The sequence below is a fragment of the Ailuropoda melanoleuca genome, chromosome 8 (assembly GCF_002007445.2).
Source record: "Ailuropoda melanoleuca isolate Jingjing chromosome 8, ASM200744v2, whole genome shotgun sequence".
Classification (NCBI taxonomy): domain Eukaryota; kingdom Metazoa; phylum Chordata; class Mammalia; order Carnivora; family Ursidae; genus Ailuropoda; species Ailuropoda melanoleuca.
In genome coordinates this window covers 123981949-124003078 of record NC_048225.1, presented here as the reverse complement: position 1 = coordinate 124003078, position 21130 = coordinate 123981949, and the positions used below count along the sequence as shown (strand labels likewise).

The window sequence follows — 21130 nt, the reverse complement described above, 5'->3', positions numbered from 1 at the left end:
AGACAGAGAACACAAGCAGGGGGAGTGGGCAGGCAGAGGGAGAAACAGGCTCCCTGTTGAGCAAGGAGCCCAATAGGGACTTGATCCCAGGACCCTGGGATCATGACCTGAGCCACAGGCAGATGCTTAACCAACTGAGCTACCCAGGCGTCCCTAGGTGAGGGATTTTATTTTATTTTATTTATTTTTTTATTTTATATTTTATTAATATTTCATTTATTTATTTGACAGAGAGAGAAAGAGGCAGAGAGCACAAGTAGGCAGAGAGGCAGACAGAGGGACAGGGAGAAGCAGGCTCCCCACTAAGCAGAGAGCCTCGATCCCAGGGTCCCAGGATCATGACCTGAGCCAAAGGCAGAGGCTTAACTGACTGAGCCACCCAGACACCCCTAGGTGAGGGATTTTAAATGGAAAGAAGGTTTGAGCACTTTTGCAGAGGAAGAGTGAATCCACGTCTTTTCTGTAGGATGGGGGGAGCGTTATATTCCCCTGGCTCAGAAGGGAAGTCAGGGTCTCAGGACACCTCTGGGTTCATTTATGGGAAGCCTTCTCCTCTTCATAGAATAATCAAGAAGAAGTTCGGGGGGGGTTGCCCTCCTTTCCTATGACCTCTAGCAGTCTAGGGACTCAGTTTGTGAAACTTTCCTTCTTTCACCGTCCCTTGTGCAGTGCAGAGGCTGGCCTGTGCTGCAGAGCGGATCCCAGGCTGGGGGAAGCCGGTGGGGCATGGAGAGGACTTGTAGACACCACTCCCGTGTTGTTTCCACCATCTGCTCTTCATCCCTCCCTCCACTCCTCACACCAAACACCTCTCCTAGCAGGAGCAGCCCTCTCTGTCCTCCCCTCACCAATGCCCCTACTTCTGCCCGTCCCCCAAAGCAGCAGACTCACACCTGACTCCTTCAATATTTATTGTAGAGAACAAGTTGCGTCTTGGGAGGGGGCTGTAGGCCGGGCCAGTGGGTGTTCTAGGGGCCAGCTGCGGGTCGAAGGCAATGGTCTGGACACCTGGCAGGCTGTGTTTTGAGGTCCATGAAATTGCTCAAGAAGTTGATCACGTCAGTTCCGGCCCTCTTGACCAGGGGTATTAGCTGCTCCTGTGTTTTCTCAATATAGGACCTGTATATTCAAAGGACGAGAGGTCAGTGTGAGAGACCCTAGGCACTGGCAGGGGCCTTGGTGGTGGTGGGAGGTGAGACCCACCTCCCCAGACTCTAGGGCCTGCTGCATCCTGCCATGGCAACGCTCCCAGGAGGAGAGGGAAGCTCTCCACTGGGCAGGGGGATAGACCCTAGAGACAGAAATTCAAAGCCTAGTTCCTGCTTGCCCTATCTGTCCAAGGGGGTCCATGGGATCCACACAGTGGTAAAGGAATTTTTCTCTCCAACTTAAACCTCATGCTCCCTAACCCCCACCCTTGAACTCCGACTTCTGTGCAACCTCCCATCTTTCCTTCTTTCTCTCTATAGCTCCCTGGTTCCTGGTTTCTTTCTTTCTTTTCTTTTTAAAAAGATTTTGTTTTTAAGCAATCTCTATACCCAACATGGGGCCCGTACTCAATACCCAGAGATCAAGAGTTGCACGTTTCACCAACTGAGCCATCCGGGGGCACCCCTTGAGCCCCTTTCACTGAGACTTACTTGGCCTGGGCCTGAAGCTCTGGGCTCTTGACCTTCTCGAACAGGTCCTTGCCGTAGTCAGTCGCTGTCTGGAAGTACTTAGAGACCAGGTTCTGCAGAGTCAGCTCCTCCGCCTGCCTCCGAACAATAGCCCCTGTGCATGCACACGCGTGCATATACACACACACATCAGCTGGGTCCCCAACAATGAGTCCTGGCCTCCTGCCGGGACTCTGTCAGTAGCCAGCCCCGCTCTCAGCCCCCTCCCCAAACAGGTACCCAGCTCCAGGTCTTTGGATGAGCTTTCTGAGCTATAGAGAGGGAGTCATCTTTCTCTGGAGCAGTCTGGCACAGGAGCACAGACAGATGGGAAGCACCTTCTCCTTCTCGGGACCCCTCTCCATATGACGCCCACCTTCAAGGCTACCGACGGCGAGGAACAGCACAGCCATGGCAAGCAGCTTCATGGTGGTAACAGTGGGGACAGTGGCCTGGAAACAGTTGGGGGTGGGGGAGAAATGAGCTTCAGCCCCTCCCCAGAGACTACCACCTGGGTGCCCAACCTGGTTCTCTCCCTCCCCACAATTAAAACCTGGTCCTCTCTGGATCCTGACCACACCGCTTGCTCCCTTACCCTATCTGGTCAGCGTCTCTGTCCGTGCTGTGTCCGGCCTGGCTGGGGAGACGGGGGCTATATACATTTCTGCTTCCCCACCCCCCTGTCAGGTGATAAGGACTGCGGAAGGGCCCCATGGGGCAGGCGCCACGTTGGAGTAAACAAGTTGGAGAAATGGGGGAGGAGAGGACAAGCATGCGGGGGATCATGGTGATGAGGTGGGAGGCAGGGGGTGCAGGCCTTAATGGAGGCCAAGGGGGTATACTTCAGGCTTATTCAACACACATTCTTTTGGGGTCTGGGGCTGGCAGTCTTTGGATTTGAATGCTGCAGGAAGCAGGATTCCTAGTTTTCTTCCGGAAAGCCCTGCGATATCAAGCTCTCAGCCCTTGGTAACTTTGTCCCGCTGTGGCTAGATGTCATCTCCCCAGCCCTACCCCCTTTGCTGCAGCTTGGCAGAGAGGTATTGGGGGACAGAAGAAAGGGGAAAGGAGTTGAAATCAGGGGCAGGGGGCAAGGGGATGAGGATTAGGAGAATAAGCCTTAGGGCCAGAGGGCAGGTGTGATTGAATCTGTCCTGTTTTCAGTTAATGTGTAACGAGATGAGGGAAAAAACATGAGAGCCCAGAATGACCCTCCTGAGTGCCGATAAACGAGTACACCCTACCCCCAATAAAACAAATTTGGAAAGCAGCCTCTGCCTTCCCCTTCCCAAATGGTGGGCTCTGGCAAGAGAGGAAGTGAATGAGAGTCTTCTACCAAGGATAAAGGTTGAAGTTCCCTGGCCACTGGATTACCTTATCATTCTAAGGTGATGGTCAACCAATATGAGTCAGCAGGGGCCAGAGCATCCCTCTGACCAAGGCCCCAGCCCCTGTGCCAGCCCCGACTGCAAGGGAGGACAAAGGCACATTCCCCAAGCCCAAGGCATTTGGGTGAAATCAGCTAAATAGATACCAGAAGCATTCGTATCTTTTATCCTTTTGCCCTCAAAGTGTACATAGAACATTCTTGAGACATGGAGATGGAGGTATGAGGGCTAGAGAGGGAAGCGACTGGGGCCTAAAAAAAATCTTACCCCATCTTCAATTATTCCTCTGTGGAGTGCTCAGTTCTTGAAGGGCACTGCATTGACGGTCCCTGGCTTTGGACTGAAGTGCATTTGGGTATCAGCTAAATAGATACCAGAAGCATTCGTATCTTTTATCCTTTTGCCCTCAAAGTGTACATAGAACATTCTTGAGACATGGAGATGGAGGTATGAGGGCTAGAGAGGGAAGCGACTGGGGCCTAAAAAAAATCTTACCCCATCTTCAATTATTCCTCTGTGGAGTGCTCAGTTCTTGAAGGGCACTGCATTGACGGTCCCTGGCTTTGGACTGAAGTGCATTTGGGGTCCAGAGTCCATATTCCTAGATTTTATTTGCCAACTATGCCTGGGCAATAAGGGAAGGAAGAGCCGATAGGGGGCAGTTGTTTCAGGGAATCGTTCTGCTAGAACTAAGGCTGCAACCCTTGCTTCTCTACCCCAAACTCCCACCCATTCCCATTCCACCAAGAGAACTACAAGGTGAACTTTGAGAGGTGCAGACCTCCATGTCTCCATAGGGAGAGCTGTACTTGCGAGCAGTACTCATTCGTAGGTGTGCCCTGTGGTGTACTGGGGACGGCTGTGAGGAGTCCCTGAGGGCTTCGAGGTGGAGGCACCTAGGAGCAGTAGGAACCGGGGTTCGAATGCAGTATTCACAATCATTCCCTCTGCCACCCTTCACAAAACGGAAGCCTCCAGGCTGTACGGCGAAAGGAGTTTCAGCGGCCCAAGCTCCAAGATGCTCCCTCTGGTGTCTAGTACGTTCGCAGCGCTTTCCCGACCTTGTTGAGGCCGGGCGATCTAAGGCCATCTACTTGAATAAGTCTGAGGAGCTACCAATCAAGTCCCGCCCGCCTCTGCAGTGCCCGGGTTGGAGCTCTCTGGACCTGGACTCTGCCACTCCTTCGCTTCCTTCTCTCCCATTGGCCCCTGGGAGACGGAGGCAGCCTTTTTTTTTTTTTTTAATCGGTTGGGCGGGGCCCAATCATGGGAGGGTCGGGTCTTTAAAGTCTTTTTTGCCCGATTCCAAGATGGCGCCCATGACCACGCTGAGAATACAGCGTGAAGCCGCAGTCCTGCCATCACTCAAGATGGCTGCCCCCATCAAGATGACCGGGGTGTGCCGGGGGAAAAGGGGCAGCATGATAGTCTGAGACGGTAAGGGCCATTGCTTCATTGCAAGCCTCGCCTTGGGGTCTAGGAGTGAAGAGCAGAAAGACTGGGAAGCTGGGTGAGGTCTGTGATGGGAGCTGGGATTAGAGAATGGGGGAGGGGTCGGGGTGACAGGTGGGGGTAAAGAATCAAAGATGGGACGGGAGTGTGCCTGGGGTTCAATCTCCCCACCGGTACCCTCTCCCCACTCTTCCTGTTCCAGGTCTAGCATCGGACCATGTGGAAGTTTCTGGGACTGGGGAGTCGGATGATGGGGGGTGGGACCCGTGGGGGGTAGAGGGAGCAATAGCGTCCTTTCTCAGGCTAACCCCGGGCCCTCCCCTGTTCTCTGGACTGAAATGGGGAACACATTGGGCCTGGCACCGATGGGGGCTTTGCCCCGCCGGAGCCCCCGTCGAGAGGAACCTCTGCCCAACCCTGGGAGCTTCGATGAGCTGCACCGCCTATGCAAAGGTGAGAACTTGGCATTTGGGTGTCTCACGTTGAAGGGGCAGAGGAGGGGAGGGTCTTGAATGCTGGGTGCCCAGTGATGGGATCCGGAAAGGGGAGATCCCAGCTGGGGCATCCAGCCTCAGGGAGGATCAGGTGCCCGAATGGAGTGGAACATTTCATGGTAGGACTTGAAAGGAGGTCAGTTCCTCCAAAGTGCTTTCAATGGGACTGAAAAGGGGAGACGACTTCTTGGGGTAGAGGTTCCTTGTCTGTGCTTATTCCTCCCCTTCCCGTCCCCTCCACCCCCTTCAGATGTGTTCCCAGCACAGATGGAGGGAGTGAAGCTCGTTGTCAACAAGGTTCTGAGCAGCCATTTCCAGGTGCTCCCACTTCTCTGGCCCTCTTTACTATTCCTCCCTGCCTATCCCTGGATCATCTCCTCCTTGCCTTTGTATTCAAGCCTTAACCAGGCTATGTGGGACAAATGAGGGAGGATGTGGGGCTCTCTTTACTTCCCTTGCCTGGGGGACTTGTTGCTTTTAGTTTTGGTGACCCTCTGTATATTTTGGAATATTTGGGATTCTTATAAGGCCTTCTGGCTGGGGAGAAGAGGAAGGGTGGAACAGGGATTGAAATGAGCAGGAATGCTTTCCTCCATTGACTTCTCTTTCCTCAGGTGGCTCACACTGTGCATATGAGTGCCCTGGGCTTGCCAGGCTATCACCTCCATGCGGCCTATGCAGGGGACTGGCAACTTAGCCCCACCGAGGTGAGGACGCCTTACACCTGGGTCATCTCCCTAAAAGCCCACCCAGGACCCGGGTCTAGAGGAGGAGGAAATGAGTGTGTTATGGGAAAGAATGTACAGGGCACCTGCTTCTCTATTTCCTCTGAATGGGAGAGAGTGGGGGGAAGCATTTGTGTGACGAGCCGGAGTTTGTCTCTGTGGCTCCACTAGGGGGCGCTGGGTACTGTTAAAGAAATCCTGGATGGTTGGATGGAAGCTGAGTGGTGCCCCCCAGCTCAGTCTTGCTGTGTCCATTCTTCAACAGGTGTTCCCCACTGTGGTAGGGGATATGGACAGCAGTGGCAGCCTCAACGCCCAGGTCCTGCTCCTCTTGGCAGAGCGGCTCCGAGCCAAGGCTGTCTTCCAGGTGATCCATGGTTCCTGCCTCCATCCACTGAAGCATTTCCTCTTTCTCCATGAGTGTCCTGCTCTGGGGGGCTCCAGGGAGAAGAGCAGGGCAGGAGTGACCATCCGGGGGCAGGGGGAAGTCCTTACTCCTTGTTCTCCCTACCCAGACACAGCAGGCCAAGTTCCTGACGTGGCAGTTCGATGGCGAGTACCGGGGAGATGACTACACAGCCACTTTGACCCTAGGGAATCCTGACCTGATTGGGGAATCGGGTGAGGAACTGGGACGGGGTGCTTTTTATCTTGGCTGCCCACTTGCTGGTGTTGGCTCTGCCTTCTTATCGTCTGTACAGTTGAGGGATTAGAAACTTCTGGGGCAGGGTGGGGTGGGGGCACAGGGATGCTGTCCCTATGACTGACCCCATGTCTGTCCACTACCCCCACAGTGATCATGGTGGCTCACTTCCTGCAGAGCCTCACCCATCGGCTGGTGCTGGGAGGAGAGCTAGTCTATCACCGGCGGCCAGGCGAAGAGGGCGCCATCTTGACACTGGCTGGGAAGTACTCAGGTACGGGGTGAGGAGGAATGGTGACAGGGAGGGGAGATTCTGAACTCGGTGAGGATTCCTGACCTGTGTCCTGCTACAGTAACGCTCCTTGTCTCCTGCATTTTGGTTTTTACAGCGGTACACTGGGTAGCTACATTGAATGTGGGATCAGGTGGGGCCCATGCAAGTTATTACCACAGGGCAAATGAACAGGTGAGACTACCGATGCCGTCCGCCACCCCAGCAAGTCAGTTGTGAACTTGTGCCCCTGCAGACCTCCACAGGCCCCCTGCCCCGCGGGTCGTCCCACCCACGCTATACAGAGATTTCACCCATGCCTCCGTTCCTCTGATCCCCCGTCAGGACTCCTCTGGTCCCCACTGACACAGATCCTTCTCCCATCCTTGCCCGTGGTTCTCAGGTCCAAGTTGGAGTGGAATTTGAGGCCAACACAAGGCTACAAGACACAACCTTCTCCTTTGGTTACCACCTGACTCTGCCCCAGGCCAACATGGTGTTTAGAGGTAAGGGTTATTAGGATGGCATTCGGAGGTGCTAAGGGACTGGGGGGACAGGGGGTGGAGGGAAGCTTACTTCTTACCTTGCTTCTGACCCCTGTCTCCAAACCTGTGAAATAACCTAGACTGTATCGTGTTCCCCAACAGGCTTGGTGGACAGTAACTGGTGTGTGGGTGCTGTGCTGGAGAAGAAGATGCCCCCCTTGCCGGTCACCCTAGCCCTTGGAGCCTTCCTCAATCACTGGCGCAACAGATTCCATTGTGGCTTCAGCATCACTGTGGGCTGAGGCTGTCGCAGGGCCAGCCCCCGCAGATGCTGGAACCTCTGAGTCAGGGGCCCTAGGGCCAGAGACTAGGCCCCCTCTCCAAAGCCCACCTTGCCGGGTGACCTCTGGGTCCCAGGAGCAGAGTGGGGGACAGGACCGAACTGGAGCTGCCACAGGGGCAGCTGCTGAGGCAGTGGTGTGAGGCTCCCACCTCTGCCACCGGCCCCAGGGTCCTCTTCCCGTGCTCTTGTGGCTCTGGACTAAGGGAGAAGGATTAAGGGGTGTGTCTGGCCAACTTTCCTCCCCTCACTTCCTCCTTCTCCGTTTCCCTATCGATTAAAGCTCCTAGCTTCTTCCTCTCCACAGCAGAACAGTCTGCATGGGATCAGCTCCCTATCCTGTTTTCCATCCCAGAGTCTCCCAGGGCTGGGAAAGTAGGGCTGAAGGGCTAAATCTTTGACCTCAGAAAGTGCCCCCTCCCCTTCCCAGAAGGAGCTTCTTTACCTCTTAGCCCTGAGGCTTCCTCCTTCCCCATCTTCCGTGCTTCCAGAGAACAGCTCTGTCCCCGTGGTCATCCCTCACCAACCCCAAGACTGCATGAAGAGGCAGTTATTGCTTTAGTCTTTCATTGCAACCACTGGGCTCCCTTTCTACTGGTCCCCACCTCTGGCTCAGCATTTTCCCCTTTCCGGTCCAGCGCGTCCAGATGGGCTGGGGAAGGAGGCAAGCTGGGGCCTCAGCTGCAGATCTCCTGGAGCAGTGGCATCATGGCGGACAGTCCCTGGATGTGTTGGATTTGGTACCCATACGCGTTGTTAATGCTCCGGAGCTCAGCCAACAGGCCCAGCAGCTTCGCATACCGAAACCTTTGGAGGAAGTAGTGGGGTCACCAGGGAAAGAGGAAAATAAGGTAGCTTAGAGTCTTGTCTTAAGGTCCTGCCCCCCTGAACTTTCCCTCAGCGAAGCTAGGTCTGAACACTAGAGAAAATCGTTCTCTGGTATGACAAATTTATCAAAAATTCCAAAGGTCCCTGAGGTCTTCTCTCACCACGCTATTTTCCTTGAATCCAGAGGTCCAAGGGCCAAGTGTGAAGAAAGCCCCAGACTTGGTCAGAACTTAACTGTGTGGAATCTGTGGATCTGGCCTTCTAGAGCAGGTTCTAGAAGGCGGGTGTGTTCTGTGGTATAAAGCCTCCCTCTTCTGGCCAAACTGGCTCGTTGAGGAACAAACGAGAACAAGTGGGGTGTACCTCAGAGCCTGGATAGGTCACGGACTGCTGAGCCAGGGACTGGCTTTGGCCATGAAACTGAATGACCATAACTTCGAGGGGGATGAAAAATTAAGGGAATGGGCCAATGGAGAGGAAGGGAAGGGCCAAGGAAAGAGAGCAAACAGGAATCTTGGAAGGCTGCTTTAGCCTGGAGAGGTGGATGGGTAAGGTGATGGATGTCATCGATCTCAGGAATGCTGTTATACAGAGCCTGCGAACTACTTTGCATCTCTACTGAATAAAAGAAAAAAAAATCTGGAAAAAATCAGATGAAACTAGAGCCGCCAAGGGACCTGGTTTCCCAGAGGAAAGGACAGTAAAATCATCCCTCCTGAGCCATGTTTCCCTCGCTTCCTGCCCTGACGCAGCCTCCAAGCCCCCAGGCTCCCCCATACCTATCCCCAGGCCTGGGCGGCTGGCCCTTGATGTAGCCGTGCAGAGTCAGCGCCATCACCTCTTGCAGACGATCGATCTCCTCCCTCTGGGTAACCCCAGGCCTGTCTGTAAGACGGGGGGACGGGAAGGGCAGGTGGGGGCGGGCAGGGCCTGCAGCCACAGCTGGACCCAGGCCGGGTTTGAAGACAGAGCCGGGGGGTTCACAGGGCTGGGAGTTTGGGTGGAGGTGGAGGAGCAGAAGCTTCTGGGCTTTGGGGGATGCTCACCGGGAGAGAAGAGGGCCATGGCAGCCATGAGCACATACTCGGGCTCCTGGAGCTGGAGTCGCCTCAGTGTCGCATGGAAGCGGAAGAGCAGCTCTAAAAACTCTTCCTGGAACCCCGCTGTGGGAGATGCTGGTCTTAGCACCCTTCTGGTCACCCCGCCACGTACCATACCACAAGGGAGGCAGGCCCGCCACGGTTCTAGCACCGCCTCACCGTGGACGCCGTCTTCCAGCGTGTAGCGGAGTGGCCCACAGAAGAAGTTTTGTGTTTGGAGACAGAAAGTGGTATTGAGTGCGATATGACAGATTTCGACCGCTGCTCCCTTGAGAAGGGAGATCTGGTCCTCCATGGGCAGGGACCTGCGGGGAGCGGACAAGAGAATTTGAGGCTCTACCCTGAACTCAGGGAGAGGAGCTCCCAGTTCTGATGGAAGTACTTAGAACCAAAGGAGGGAATTCAGGACCTGGTGCTTGGAAAGGCTGCAGGATGGGTTAGTGGGTCAGTGACTGTTTTTGGCGTGTGTGTGTGTGAGATTATAATTTACTGGAGTGTTTTCCTCCTGAAAGGTAAGGGGAGGTCACGTACCGGAAGAGGGGCAGGTCCTTGGTGAACTTGATGACTTGCTGTACCATGAAAGTGTTGACCTCTGCGAAGTGCATGAGCAGAGGCAGTACGGGGACCGTGATGGGCAGGCGCTGGTGGTGGGTGAACAGATGAGCTGGAGGCTGCAGAGATCAGAACCTGGGTAAGAGAGGCCCTGGTCCCAGGGGTCGCTCCAGCCCTCTGTTGGAAGGTTCCGGGCTGAGGAGCCCGTCGACGCGGGGGTTCTGGAGGAGTCTTGTCCTCTGTAGTGAGGCGTGGCATACTGCCCCCTCCCGCAGGTCACCTCCTCGGGCACCCCGTTGGTCCCCTTTCAGCCCCAAGCCCCTGTAAAGGCTCACCCTGAACTGCACGAACTGGTCAAACATGGTGCCCACGTGGCGGGTGTGGGCCCCCAGGAGAGTCTGGACCAGCTCTTGCTGCGCCTTGCTCAGCTGTGCCGGCGCTTGCTGTGCCCGCCGCTGGGCCTGCTTCGCTCGCCGCGCTGCCAGCGCTTCCGCCGACAGGATCACTGTGCGCGGGGAAGACGTAGGACAACGCCACTGAGACCCGCGGAGAGCACCTCCCTCTGCCAGCCCCCTGTCTGGGAGCCCTGGGGGACCCCGCATGGTGAAGGATGCGGGAAGGGAGGAGCATTCCTGAGGCCCCCTTGGGCTTGGCTGAAGCCCTGGAGCCTCCAGTGGCAGGGGATTCCTGTCCACTGTCCCCCACCCAGGAGGCCCAGTCCCGGAAAACAAGGCACCGTCGGGGGAAAGGACGGGTGGAGAGTAAAGTGGTCACGGTGAAGGGAGATGTTTGGCTTCTGGGCGACCACTGAAGAGCGAGGGCTCTTGGTTCCTAAAGCATCACCTTCTGTTTACATAGCCCTAAATGTCAAGGGTTCTGAGGTTAAATCTCGCTGGATCAAACAACCCTATGGGCAGAGGGCAGACAGGGCAGGTGTTATTATCCAGATTTTTCAGGTACATAAGCCGGCTGGCATTCTGGTGGCAGGTCCAAGGTCACAAAATACTAAAGTGATGCAAGCCAAGAGGTTTTGACTTCAACAGTTTGTACTGCTCCATATTGAAAAGTAGTGTGCTATCATGGGAAAGCAAGGGCTTGGGGGTCAGAAGAGTGTGAACATGGACGCTGTAACTTTGTAGCTGAGTGAGCTCGGGCACCTTGACTTCTGTGAGCTCCAGGGACATCGTCTGTTGGGAGCATCGCCGAATTACGTGGCACAGAGAAATGGCATTCAATGATTCATTCAACAGTTATCAAGTACTTACTAAGGGGCATGCACTCTCTGTGAGAGACAGGAAAGTCAAGCTGTATGGATAGCTAGGGGAAGAGCATCCTGGGCGGAGGGCAAGTGTCGACGTCCCGAGGAGTGTGTGCTGGGTGTGCTTGAGGGGGCACTGAAGTCCGTGTGGCTGTGAGCGAAGGAGCAAGGCGGGAAGAGGAGGAGGTAAAATCTGGGAGGCTGTATGGGGAGCTAGACCATGAGATCTTGGGCTGTAAGAGAGATGAGGAGCCACTGGGATTTTGAGCAGAATAGAAACATCACCTGACTCGTTTCCAAAAGCTTACTACTTCTAGTGTGGAGGGTATGCCTCGGGAACGAGGGCAAAGCAGGAGACCTAGTCAGTGGATTCTTGTGTTGGTAGGGGGCCAACTCACTTTCCTTCTTCATGCCAGCTTCTAGGCACTTCTGCAACCTGCAGGCTGGGCAGTGGCGTCTCTGGGCCTTGTTGACCTTACAGCTTCCAGCAAAGGGGCAGGTGAGATCAGTGCTTTTGCTGGCTGCTCGTCTGTGAGAGATGGAGACATTCGGGACGGTGGTCGCGGGTGGCAGTGAGCAGGTGGCTGTGTGAGGGGCTGAGATGACATGGTCTACAAGGATCTTTTGGGACGTGGGCTAATCTGACCTGTGCCCAAGGGTCCCTAAGGGTGGGTAGGGTCCAACGCATCTTGAGCGTAGGGGCACAGGATCACTGGCTTGGAGCTTTGCAGGTAGTGAGCACAGAAGAAGTGCTCTTGACTGACGGGTTGTGTCCACAGGACAAACACAGGCTTCCTTCTATTATTCTATCACCCGTTTATGCAATGTTGGGGTTGGCAAGATGTAGCATGACTGGCCACAGGGTAGTCAGGCTCTGAGAGCCAGGAGTAATGTAGCTGGACGAGCTTGGGCAGGTGCCACGGCTTAAAGGCTGCCCGGTGGGCAGTCTGGGATGTGGTTTCTCCTGGGGAGAAGGCTCTTACCTGAAGAAGCCTTTGCAGCCCTCACAGGTCAGGGCATGGAAATGATAGCCTGTGGCTCGGTCCCCGCATACCATACAGCTCCTCGGCCTTTCCTCCCCACCGGCCATGGCTTCAGATGTTGCGATGGCCATCACAGGCCCCTGGATGTGGGAAGGGTTAGCAGTCAGCTGGATGCCACTCTTGACACTCTTCTCCCCCTTCTATAGAGCCTCTTCCCAAACCTGCCCTGGGCCCAACCCTCTGCATTATCTGTACTTTGTTGCTTTAGTCTCTGGCCCCCCAAAGATTTCCTACATGCTACTCTTAGGCCTGTCACTGGCAGGCCACAGAATGTGGTGTGGGCTGCCTCTCCCCAGACTTCCACTTTGCCCCCCGCTTTCCCCTTGGTCTCAGGAACTGCTAGCGTTTGCAGTTAGGGATTATGGCCCTCCGTACCTGGAAAACAAGGAACTTCTGCTGTGTGTGGCCTCCAGTTGGTCTCAGCGACTACCTAGAGAGGCCACAGACTCTGGACCCAGGACAAAGGCCCAGGTGGGAGGTTCTCCCAGCATGCCCATGGTGTGGTTTGCTGGCACTGGGGAGGGACCCTGCTCGGTAGAGGCCTCATGACTCACCAGAAGCTGCTGCTTATCAGATCCACAGAGATCTTCCCTACTACTGAGCTTCAGGCTAGATCTGTAAGCCTCCTTTGAACCTGGATCTTGGACAAGCTGGGAAGAGAGAGGGAGAGACAGAGCAAGCTTTTTCACGTGCTGGATGACAATAGTAAAAGAATAGGCATACCGATTGCACAAGGCTCCCAAAAGGAAGGTTCTTGAAAGAGACCAGGGTCTAATTAAGAGCTTAGGCAAAGAGCTAGTGAGGTCTACACTTCCTAACTAAGGAGGGCTGAGAAATACATCAGAGTGGCCTCTTAACAAATTAGAGGTAGTGGTTAGGATTGATTTGAGCTGCTTCGTGGGCATGTGACCTGTGCAGTCACACAGGACCCTGGCCCCAGAGGGCTCTTGGGTTTGGTTTAATACTCTGCCGTTGCTGTCTTGAAATTCTTAATGATTTTTTGAACAAGGGAATCTGTATTTTCGTTTTTCGGGGGGCCCCACAAATTACATTCTTGGTCCTATCTGGAGCCAAGCTGAAGGACTTCTAATTAATAGGTTTAAGAATCACAAGTAGAGTCTTCACCAGGATTGTCTTAGTGCTCCAGCAACACTGTAGAATATTTGTGCAGGTGTGAGTGTGTGTGAGTGTGTGTGTGTGAGTCTGTGTGTGTGTGTGTATGTGTATGTGTGTATTTTCCCGATATCGATGAACAGAAAAAGTATCTCAAAAGCTATTTGGATGTTTTGGGGAGGGACAATGTGTTCGTTACATCTATGTTGGATAAATCTGATATGGCGCACACACTGAATAAAGTCCGAAGCTGAGTCTTCTCATTTGAAAGGTCCTCCTCACTGCAGATCTCCCTGGGTGTTTGCTCTTTCTGTACTTGTATGGTCTTCTCCCACTAGAAGTAAGCATTTTCCTTTTCTTGGTCCTGTCTTTTTCTTCCATTAAGTTCAATTATAATTAACGTTGCCCTAAATATGAGTTTAAAACCCACGTGCAGGTTGGAGTCACAAAAACAGAGAGAGACCGAGGGAAGAGACAGAGCCTTGTTTAGGTCCCCAGAATGAATTGTATGAACTATAACATTTTGGAATAAGCGGAGTTCCAGAGAGCACAGGTGCTTAGATCGGGTTCTTGGGAGACACTGAGCACATCTGTCGGTATGCTCCCCAGAGTGTGACTGTGAGATTGCGTACGAAATCATTTAATCAACAAATAGCGACTGGGAACCTACTATGTGGTAGACAGGAGGGATGAAAAGATGAATGAGATGCTCTTCTGGCGTTACGGAACTTCCGTGTGTTAGTGAGGAAGACAGACCTTTGCACAGACGTAAAGAAATATAATCAGATCAGGGATGGTGCTGTGCACACGGCCTATGGGACCACAGAGGAGGGGCACCTGATCCGCTTTGGCAAAAAGGTGTTGAGGAGGAGGCAGGAAAGGCTTCCTGGAGGAGTGACAACGGGGTTGATTTTGAAAGGATAATGAGGAGACAGGTGAAAACACAATGCAGTCCAGGCAGAGAGTGCAACCTGAGAAAGTTCCAGAAGCCAGATACAAAAAGGTGTGTGTGTGGTCGAGCCACAAAGAAGTCTCTCCTGCTGGACCCCAGCACTTCAGATTGGGAGTGGGAGTGGAGGATTCTGGAGAGGTGGGCTAGGAAGCCGAGATGGGCCAGTTCACAGGGGACCTCCTGTCTCCCAGACTAAGCAGCTTGAGTCCATCAGAAAGTTTTTGAAGAGGAAGCAGAGAAATGACATGGGCAGACCTATTCTGGATAGATCTATCTTATTCCAACTATCTTACATTGCTGGCTGTTCAGAAGATGGATTCGATGGCATACGACCTGAGGCAAAGGGACCCATAAGAAGGCTATTGCCGGGGGCACCTGGGTGGCTCAGTCGTTAAGCCTCGGCGTGATCCTGGGGTCCTGGGATCGAGCCCCATGTCGGGCTCTTCCATTGGGAGCCTGCTTCTTCCTCTCCCACTCCCCCTGCTTGTGTTCCCTCTCTCGCTGGCTGTCTCTCTCTGTGTGTCAAATAAATAAGATCTTAAAAAATTAAAAAAAAAAAAAAGAAGGCTATTGCCGTGATGTAGTTGGGAGAAGATCACGCCTGAGCTAGCACGGTGGGAGGTTACAGAGGAAGAGAGAGTTTCGAGAAATACGTGGGAGGTGCAATCATTGAAACTTGGTGGCTACTAGCATGTGCTGAGGAAGAGAAAGAGGAGTCAAACATGCCTCCAGGTTTCTAGCAAGAGCGATTAAGTGGATGGGGTACCATCCCCTGGCAGGGAGATGACAGGAGGAGGACGGCGTTCTGCATACACCCACCAGTTTATTAGCTGACTTCACTTGGATGTCACATAGGCATCTCAAATTCAGTAGGTCTTAAAATGGTGTTCTATGATACCTAAGACACAAGCAACGAAATTTTAAAGATATACAAGCAGGACTGCATCAAACTCAAAAGCTTCTGCACAGCAAAGGAACACCATCAACAAAATGAAAAGGCAACCTACAGCATGGGAGACGATATTAGCAAAGGACACATCCAGTAAGGGGTTAATATCCAAACTATGTAAGAAACTCCATAGCAAAAAGCAAAACCAAAACCAAACAACTCCCCCCAATAATCCAATTAAAAATGAACAAAGGACCTGAATAATCATTTTTCCAAAGAAGATGTTTAAATGGTCGACAGGTATACGAAAAGGTGCACAGCATCGCCAATCATCAGGGCAACGCAAATCAAAACCCCAGTGAGACACCACCTCATGTCTGTCAGAAGGGCCGTCATCGAAAAGACAAGAGGTAACAAATGGTGGCGAGAATGTGAAGAAAGGGAACCCTTGTGCGTGGGAATGTAAATTCACAGCCACCATGGAAAACAGTATGGAAGTTCCTCAAAAAATTAAAAATAGAACTACCATATGATCCAGCAATTCCATTTCTGGGTGTATATCCAAAGAAACAAAATCCTTGTCCTGAACAGATATGTGAATCCCTGTATTCACTGTAGCATTATTTACAATAGCTAAGACATGAAAACAAGTATCCATCAAGCGATTGATGGATAAAGATGTGAATACACACACACTCACACACACGCAGTGGAATACTACTCAGCCATAAAAAGAAGGAATCTTGCCGTTTGTGACAACTTGGATGGACCTGGAGGGCATTATGCTAAGCGAAGTAAGTCAGAGAAAGACAGATACTGTGTGATCTCACTTCCGTGTGGGATCTAACACAAACTCATAGAAACAGAGATCAGATTTTTGGTTGCCAAAGGTGGGGGGTTGAGGAGGTGGGGGAATTGGGTGAAAGTGGTCAAAAGGAGGGGCGCCTGGGTGGCTCACTCGGTTAATCGCCTACCTTAGGCTCAGGTCATGATCCCAGGGTCCTGGGATGGAACCAGCATCCTGGGATCGAGCCTCGTGTGTGGGGCTCCCTGCTTAGCAGGGAGTCTGCTTCTCCCTCTCCCTCTGCCACTCCCTGTGCTGTGCTCTCTTGCTTGTGCTCTCTCTCCAATAAATAACTAAAATCTTTTTTTAAAAAGTGGTCAAAAGGTGTAAACTCCTAGTTAAAAAATAAAAATGTTCTGAGGATGTAATGTACAGCATGATGACTCTGGTTAACAATATTGTATGTTTGAAGGCGGCTGTGAGAGTAGATCTTAAAAAATTCTCATTACCAGGGGAAAGATTTAGGGCTCTGTCAGGTGAATCCTTTCACAATATATACATATGTCAAATCATTATGTTTTATACCTCAAACTTATACGATGTTACATGTCAAGTGTATCTTAATAATACTGAAAAAAAAAATAAAATGTAAACCATTGTCAACCTGCCGCTAACTTCTGCATTACCTAACTCGGTGACTATCCCAGCATGAGAAAGTGGAAAGCACATGAGTTGTGGTGTCATACAGACTTAGATTTGAATTCTGACTCAGGCTCTTGCTAGCTGAATTACTTTTGTTGCTCCTTCCCTATTTGACGTCACTGAGGCCCAGCTCCGTGGGAGTCCAGTATCACCAGGCTGGGCCAATCCCAGACAAGAGAAGGGAGGCTGACTTCCTCCTCCCAGATCTGTAGGACATGCTTAGGGAGGAGTTCAGGTTGGTGGAGAGATGCTCTGGCCCAGGGCTGTCCCTTTTCCTGGGGCCCAGGGATTGCCCTGAGCCGTGTTCTTCTTGCAGGTGCCTTTGGGACATGCTTCTCTGAGCACAGAGTGAGACAGACGTGCTGCCAGTCTTGGGGCACCTGGCTGGCTCAGTCGAGAGAGTGTGCAACTCTTGATCTCGTGGTCATGAGTTTGAGTCCCATGTGGGGTGTAGAGATTACTTAAATAAATAAAACTTGAAAAAAGAAAAAGAAGTGCTCCCAGTCTTAGAGTCTCTCCCACAGGGCAAGACTGAGGCTGGGAGGGCGCCTGGGTGGCTCAGTCGGTGAAGCATCTGCCTTCAGCTCAGTTCATGATCCCAGGGTCCTGGGATAGAGTCCTGCATCCGGCTCCCCCCACTCGGTGGGGAGTCTGCTTCTCCCTCTCCCTCTGCCGGCTTCTCTGCCTATTTGTGCTCTCTCTCTCTCTCTCCCTGTCAGATAAAGAAATAAAATCGTAAAAACAAACAAAGAAGACTGAGGCTGGAAGCTGCTGGGGTACGCCCCTGACCTCCACGGTGAGCAGGCTTTCAAGATTGACTGGTGTTCTTAGCCTCTTCCCACATGCCTGTCCCAGGGTCTGAAAAACATCTGTGTTGGTTATGGCCCAGTGGGTTAAACTCTCTGAACTTCAGTTTTCTTATCTGGAAAAGGGGGTTAATAACACCCACTAGCCAGGTTTGTTGTGAAGATTACATAAAGTAATATATGTCAAGTTCCTTAGACAGTGTTTGGAACATGGAAGGAAGTCGATACATATTCATTCTTTTACCCTCTTCCTTTCCTTCCTCCCCATTGCCACCTGCTCCCAGATGCCAAGCCAGAAGCTGGGGAGTCACCTAGCCTCCTTTCTCTCCCTTGCTCCCTGAAAATGATCAGATGTCATGCCTGTCGTGCCATCTCCCAACCTGACATGGCCACTACCTCCTAGCTGAGTTCAGGCCCTCTTCCATTCCCCACTTATTACTGCAATAGCCTATTAAATTATTCTCCCTACGCCCAGCCTCATCTCCTTCCAGCCCATCCTCCATGCTGTTGCTATTTCTAAAATGCAAATTTGATCATGCCTCTTTCCTGCTTAAAATTCTTCATTTGCTTCCCATCACCTTCAGGATAAAATCCAATCTCGTTAGCATGTCACACGCAGTCCTTGGTGATCTGGCCCCGATTTATCACTCTGGCCTCTTCTATTCCAACCCCACTTCCCTCCCCTGATTCAACACATCACATTTTGGCTCTAGATGTGCTTCAACATTTAGAGATCCCTGAACACGCGATGCTCACTCACATCCTAACGTCAGCCCTTGTTACTCCTTCTGGTTGGAGTTGCCATACACACTGCCTCTTCCAAATCACCACGCCCCCCTCCCCAGGTCCTCCTGATCCACTTGGCCCTTCAGGCCTGAGCACAGAAGATCGCCTCAGGGAGCCTGTGGGTCAGCGCCGCACCCCTGCGTGCACACCTGCCAACACTTACCACGTTGCAGAGCAGTCGTCTGTGTCTTTACAACTCTTGTCAACCAACTGTGAGTTGTTGAAGTCAAGAGCTGCCTCTGTCACTCTTAGATCCTTAAGGTTTAGACACACCGGGCACATAGAATACATGTTTATGGAATGAATAAATAGGCTAGGATATGCATTAAGGTCTGATTCCAAGCTCATGCCCTTCCCGTGTGGTATCATGTGTCATTATTTGGGAATGCATTCATTCATTCAGCAAGTACTTAATGGAGATCGACTTTGTGCCAGGCCTGTTCTAGCAGCGCAGGTTCCATGGGGTCACCTGGGTACGTTCCTGTTTCCTTTTATTGGTCACTGTCTTTCAAAGCAGATCCTGATCCTTTGCTATCCTGATTCTCTGACGGAATACTCATTAGTCCTCTAGTCTGATTCCTGACTCCATTCTGACTTCCGAACCAGTGCAATCTGCCCTTCCTACCTGCCGTGTTTGCATTTGACATTGACTGACCTCGCTCAGGTGTCCATGCAGCCAAATCTCCAGGCTCAGCCTGTTTTATCCTTTGCAGTTCCCCAAGTTCTGGCTCAAACGCTTTCCTTCTCTTCTGTTACTTTCCTTACACTCACCCCGGCTTTTATACTTTGTACAACTGCAATATTTCCATCTTGCTCTCCCTGCTCCTAATCTTTCTCTTGCCAAACCAGTCCTGTTTCCTCTGCAAGAATAAACTAAACAGGGGCGCCTGGGTGGCACAGTCATTAAGCGTCTGCCTTCGGCTCAGGGCGTGACCCTGGCATTACGGGATCAAGCCCCACATCAGGCTCCTCCGCTATGAGCCTGCTTCTTCCTCTCCCACTCCTCCTGCTTGTGTTCCCTCTCTCGCTGGCTGTCTCTATCTCTGTCAGGTAAATAAATAAATAAATCTTAAAAAAAAAAAAAAGAATAAACTAAACACGCGGTTTGTGCGAGGGTCAGGTTTATATTCCTTGTTCTCATGTTCAAGGCCCTCACACGTCCCCTGTCATCAGCTTCCCTGTCATCAACCACAACCTTACTTCATCGTTTTTCTGTTGTTAACACCCAGAGGACAGATAGATAACATCTTTTTATCTTTCTTCCCATATCCTTTCACCATTTGCCTAAATTTTATCCTTTCCTTAAGGCCCAACACAAATCCCATTTTCTCCAGGAAGCCTTTGACTTTTTTGGCCCAGGACCATGTCTTTCTTCTTTGATCTATTACCATTTACTATCATACAACTTATACTTTGTAGCAAGCTTGGGTATATAATCATCTATGACCAGTGAGCCTAATCTGGCCTGCCACCTCTTTTTGCAGAGCCTATGAGCTAAGAATGGTTTTTACATTAAAATTTAAAAAGAAGAAAAAGAATATTTCATGACACATAAAAATTGTATGAAATTCACACTTCAGTGTCCACAAATAAAGTTTTATTAGAATTGAGCCACACTTATTGGCTTATTGTTTAGGACTGCTTTCAAGCTATAGTGGGAGACTTGAATCATTTCAACAGAGACCATCAGGCCTGCAAAGCCTAACATACTATTTGACTGTTGCAGAGAAAGCTTGCTGATCTCTGATCTAGGATCTTAAATTCTCTTTGTAGTCTTTGCATAGCTGTTTAGGAACTTTGGAGAGGTCTGCTTCATTAAAGACAATCTTTTCAATGCTAATTAGCCATTCATTAGAAAGGTGGGGGAAACCAGAGGAGTAGGCCACATGGAGTGACTAGCCTACTTAGAAACTGGCTAACAGGCAACTGCATCCCATTGGTAAGTGAGAGTCACAAGATCTTAGCTGGATGGGGGAAAAGAGCTGATCTTGTCCCCTTCTCTGTTTCTCATCTGCCAGAGAAAGTGTAAAAGCAGATTGGGTGATGTATGGAAGTGCTGAATCACTATTTTGTACACCTGAAATTAACATAACACTGTATGTTAACTATATTGGAATTTAAAAAAATTAAATTAGTGGGGCACCTGGGTGGCTCAGTTGGTTGAGTGTCTAACTCTTGGTTTTGACTGAGCCCCACTCAGCGTGGGGCTCCACACTCAGCGTGGAAGCTGCTCGAGATTCTTTCTTTCCCTCTCCCTCTGCCCCTCCCCCTGATCAAGCACGCTCTCTCACTGTCTCTCTCTCTCTCTAAAATAAATAAATAAGTAAAATCTTGAAAAAATTATTTTAATTACTAAGGAAAAAGAAAGAAAATGTAAAAGTACAGAGGAGCTAGCTAGAGAAAGGGTATTTGAGGTCTTATCTGAATCTGGTTGTTGAAAAGAGCTCAGTGGTTCTTGGCTGAGAGTAGCTCAGTTATTAATGACTCAGTTATTACAGGCCGTGAAGGAAATTATCAAAAGGGTGTCATAGTTGAAGCCGAGAGAGTTTGGTTTTGGCTCACGGAAGCTTTATGTAGACTAAGAGGTTTTATAATGCCTAGAAGTATCCCAGGCAAGAGAGTTTGAAGGATTTCCTTAAGGTAGAAATGAAGGCTAGGGGCGCCTGGGTGGCACAGCGGTTAAGCGTCTGCCTTCAGCTCAGGGCGTGATCCCAGCGTTATGGGATTCGAGCCCCACATCAGGCTCCTCCAGTATGAGCCTGCTCCTTCCTCTCCCACTCCCCCTGCTTGTGTTCCCTCTCTCACTGGCTGTCTCTATCTCTGTCGAATAAATAAATAAAATCTTTAAAAAAAAAAAAAGA

At 51.4% G+C, this 21130-nt stretch overlaps 3 protein-coding genes across 4 annotated transcripts; 1 reads left to right on the top strand and 2 right to left on the bottom strand.

Moving 5' to 3' along the window:
• Positions 1–893: 893 nt before the first annotated feature.
• Positions 894–2336, bottom strand: APOA2 (apolipoprotein A2). Its single transcript, XM_011236652.3, has 4 exons — positions 2254–2336; positions 2035–2110; positions 1641–1773; positions 894–1119 (listed from the first exon to the last, which is right to left on the bottom strand). The coding sequence occupies exons 2-4, from the start codon at positions 2084–2086 to the stop codon at positions 969–971; spliced, it is 336 nt and encodes a 111-aa protein (XP_011234954.1). The 5' UTR covers positions 2087–2110; positions 2254–2336; the 3' UTR covers positions 894–968.
• Positions 2114–9003, top strand: TOMM40L (translocase of outer mitochondrial membrane 40 like). Of its 2 annotated transcripts, none has more exons than XM_002928735.4 (10): positions 2114–4483; positions 4801–4951; positions 5243–5310; positions 5607–5699; positions 5983–6084; positions 6233–6338; positions 6512–6634; positions 6750–6826; positions 7035–7137; positions 7279–9003. In XM_002928735.4, the coding sequence occupies exons 2-10, from the start codon at positions 4837–4839 to the stop codon at positions 7416–7418; spliced, it is 927 nt and encodes a 308-aa protein (XP_002928781.1). In that variant the 5' UTR covers positions 2114–4483; positions 4801–4836; the 3' UTR covers positions 7419–9003. The 2 variants fall into 2 exon arrangements, with proteins under 2 accessions (XP_002928781.1, XP_011234948.1); XM_011236646.3 differs by having other exon boundaries at positions 2116–4483; positions 4701–4951.
• NR1I3 (nuclear receptor subfamily 1 group I member 3) lies at positions 8127–12691 on the bottom strand. Its single transcript, XM_019809442.2, has 9 exons — positions 12613–12691; positions 12178–12317; positions 11593–11723; positions 10272–10441; positions 9916–10055; positions 9544–9689; positions 9331–9447; positions 9064–9169; positions 8127–8263 (listed from the first exon to the last, which is right to left on the bottom strand). Exons 2-9 carry the CDS (start codon positions 12306–12308, stop codon positions 8134–8136), a joined length of 1071 nt encoding a protein of 356 aa, XP_019665001.1. The 5' UTR covers positions 12309–12317; positions 12613–12691; the 3' UTR covers positions 8127–8133.
• Between the last annotated feature and the right edge of the window lie 8439 nt (positions 12692–21130).

Bases quoted from the DNA above. Each gene is read 5' to 3' on its own strand.
- TOMM40L (XM_002928735.4), top strand. From the start codon at position 4,837: ATGGGGAACACATTGGGCCTGGCACCGATGGGGGCTTTGCCCCGCCGG. The intron at 5,311-5,606 runs GTGCTCCCACTT...CTCTTTCCTCAG, and splicing joins TTCTGAGCAGCCATTTCCAG to GTGGCTCACACTGTGCATAT. The intron at 6,339-6,511 runs GTGAGGAACTGG...CTACCCCCACAG, and splicing joins TGACCTGATTGGGGAATCGG to TGATCATGGTGGCTCACTTC.
- APOA2 (XM_011236652.3), bottom strand. From the start codon at position 2,086: ATGAAGCTGCTTGCCATGGCTGTGCTGTTCCTCGCCGTCGGTAGCCTT. The intron at 1,774-2,034 runs GTGGGCGTCATA...GTGCATGCACAG, and splicing joins CGCCGTCGGTAGCCTTGAAG to GGGCTATTGTTCGGAGGCAG. The intron at 1,120-1,640 runs GTAAGTCTCAGT...TTGAATATACAG, and splicing joins GAGCTTCAGGCCCAGGCCAA to GTCCTATATTGAGAAAACAC.
- NR1I3 (XM_019809442.2), bottom strand. From the start codon at position 12,308: ATGGCCATCGCAACATCTGAAGCCATGGCCGGTGGGGAGGAAAGGCCG. The intron at 11,724-12,177 runs GTAAGAGCCTTC...CATCTCTCACAG, and splicing joins GGCTGCAAAGGCTTCTTCAG to ACGAGCAGCCAGCAAAAGCA. The intron at 9,690-9,915 runs GTACGTGACCTC...CGCTCCCCGCAG, and splicing joins AAGGACCTGCCCCTCTTCCG to GTCCCTGCCCATGGAGGACC.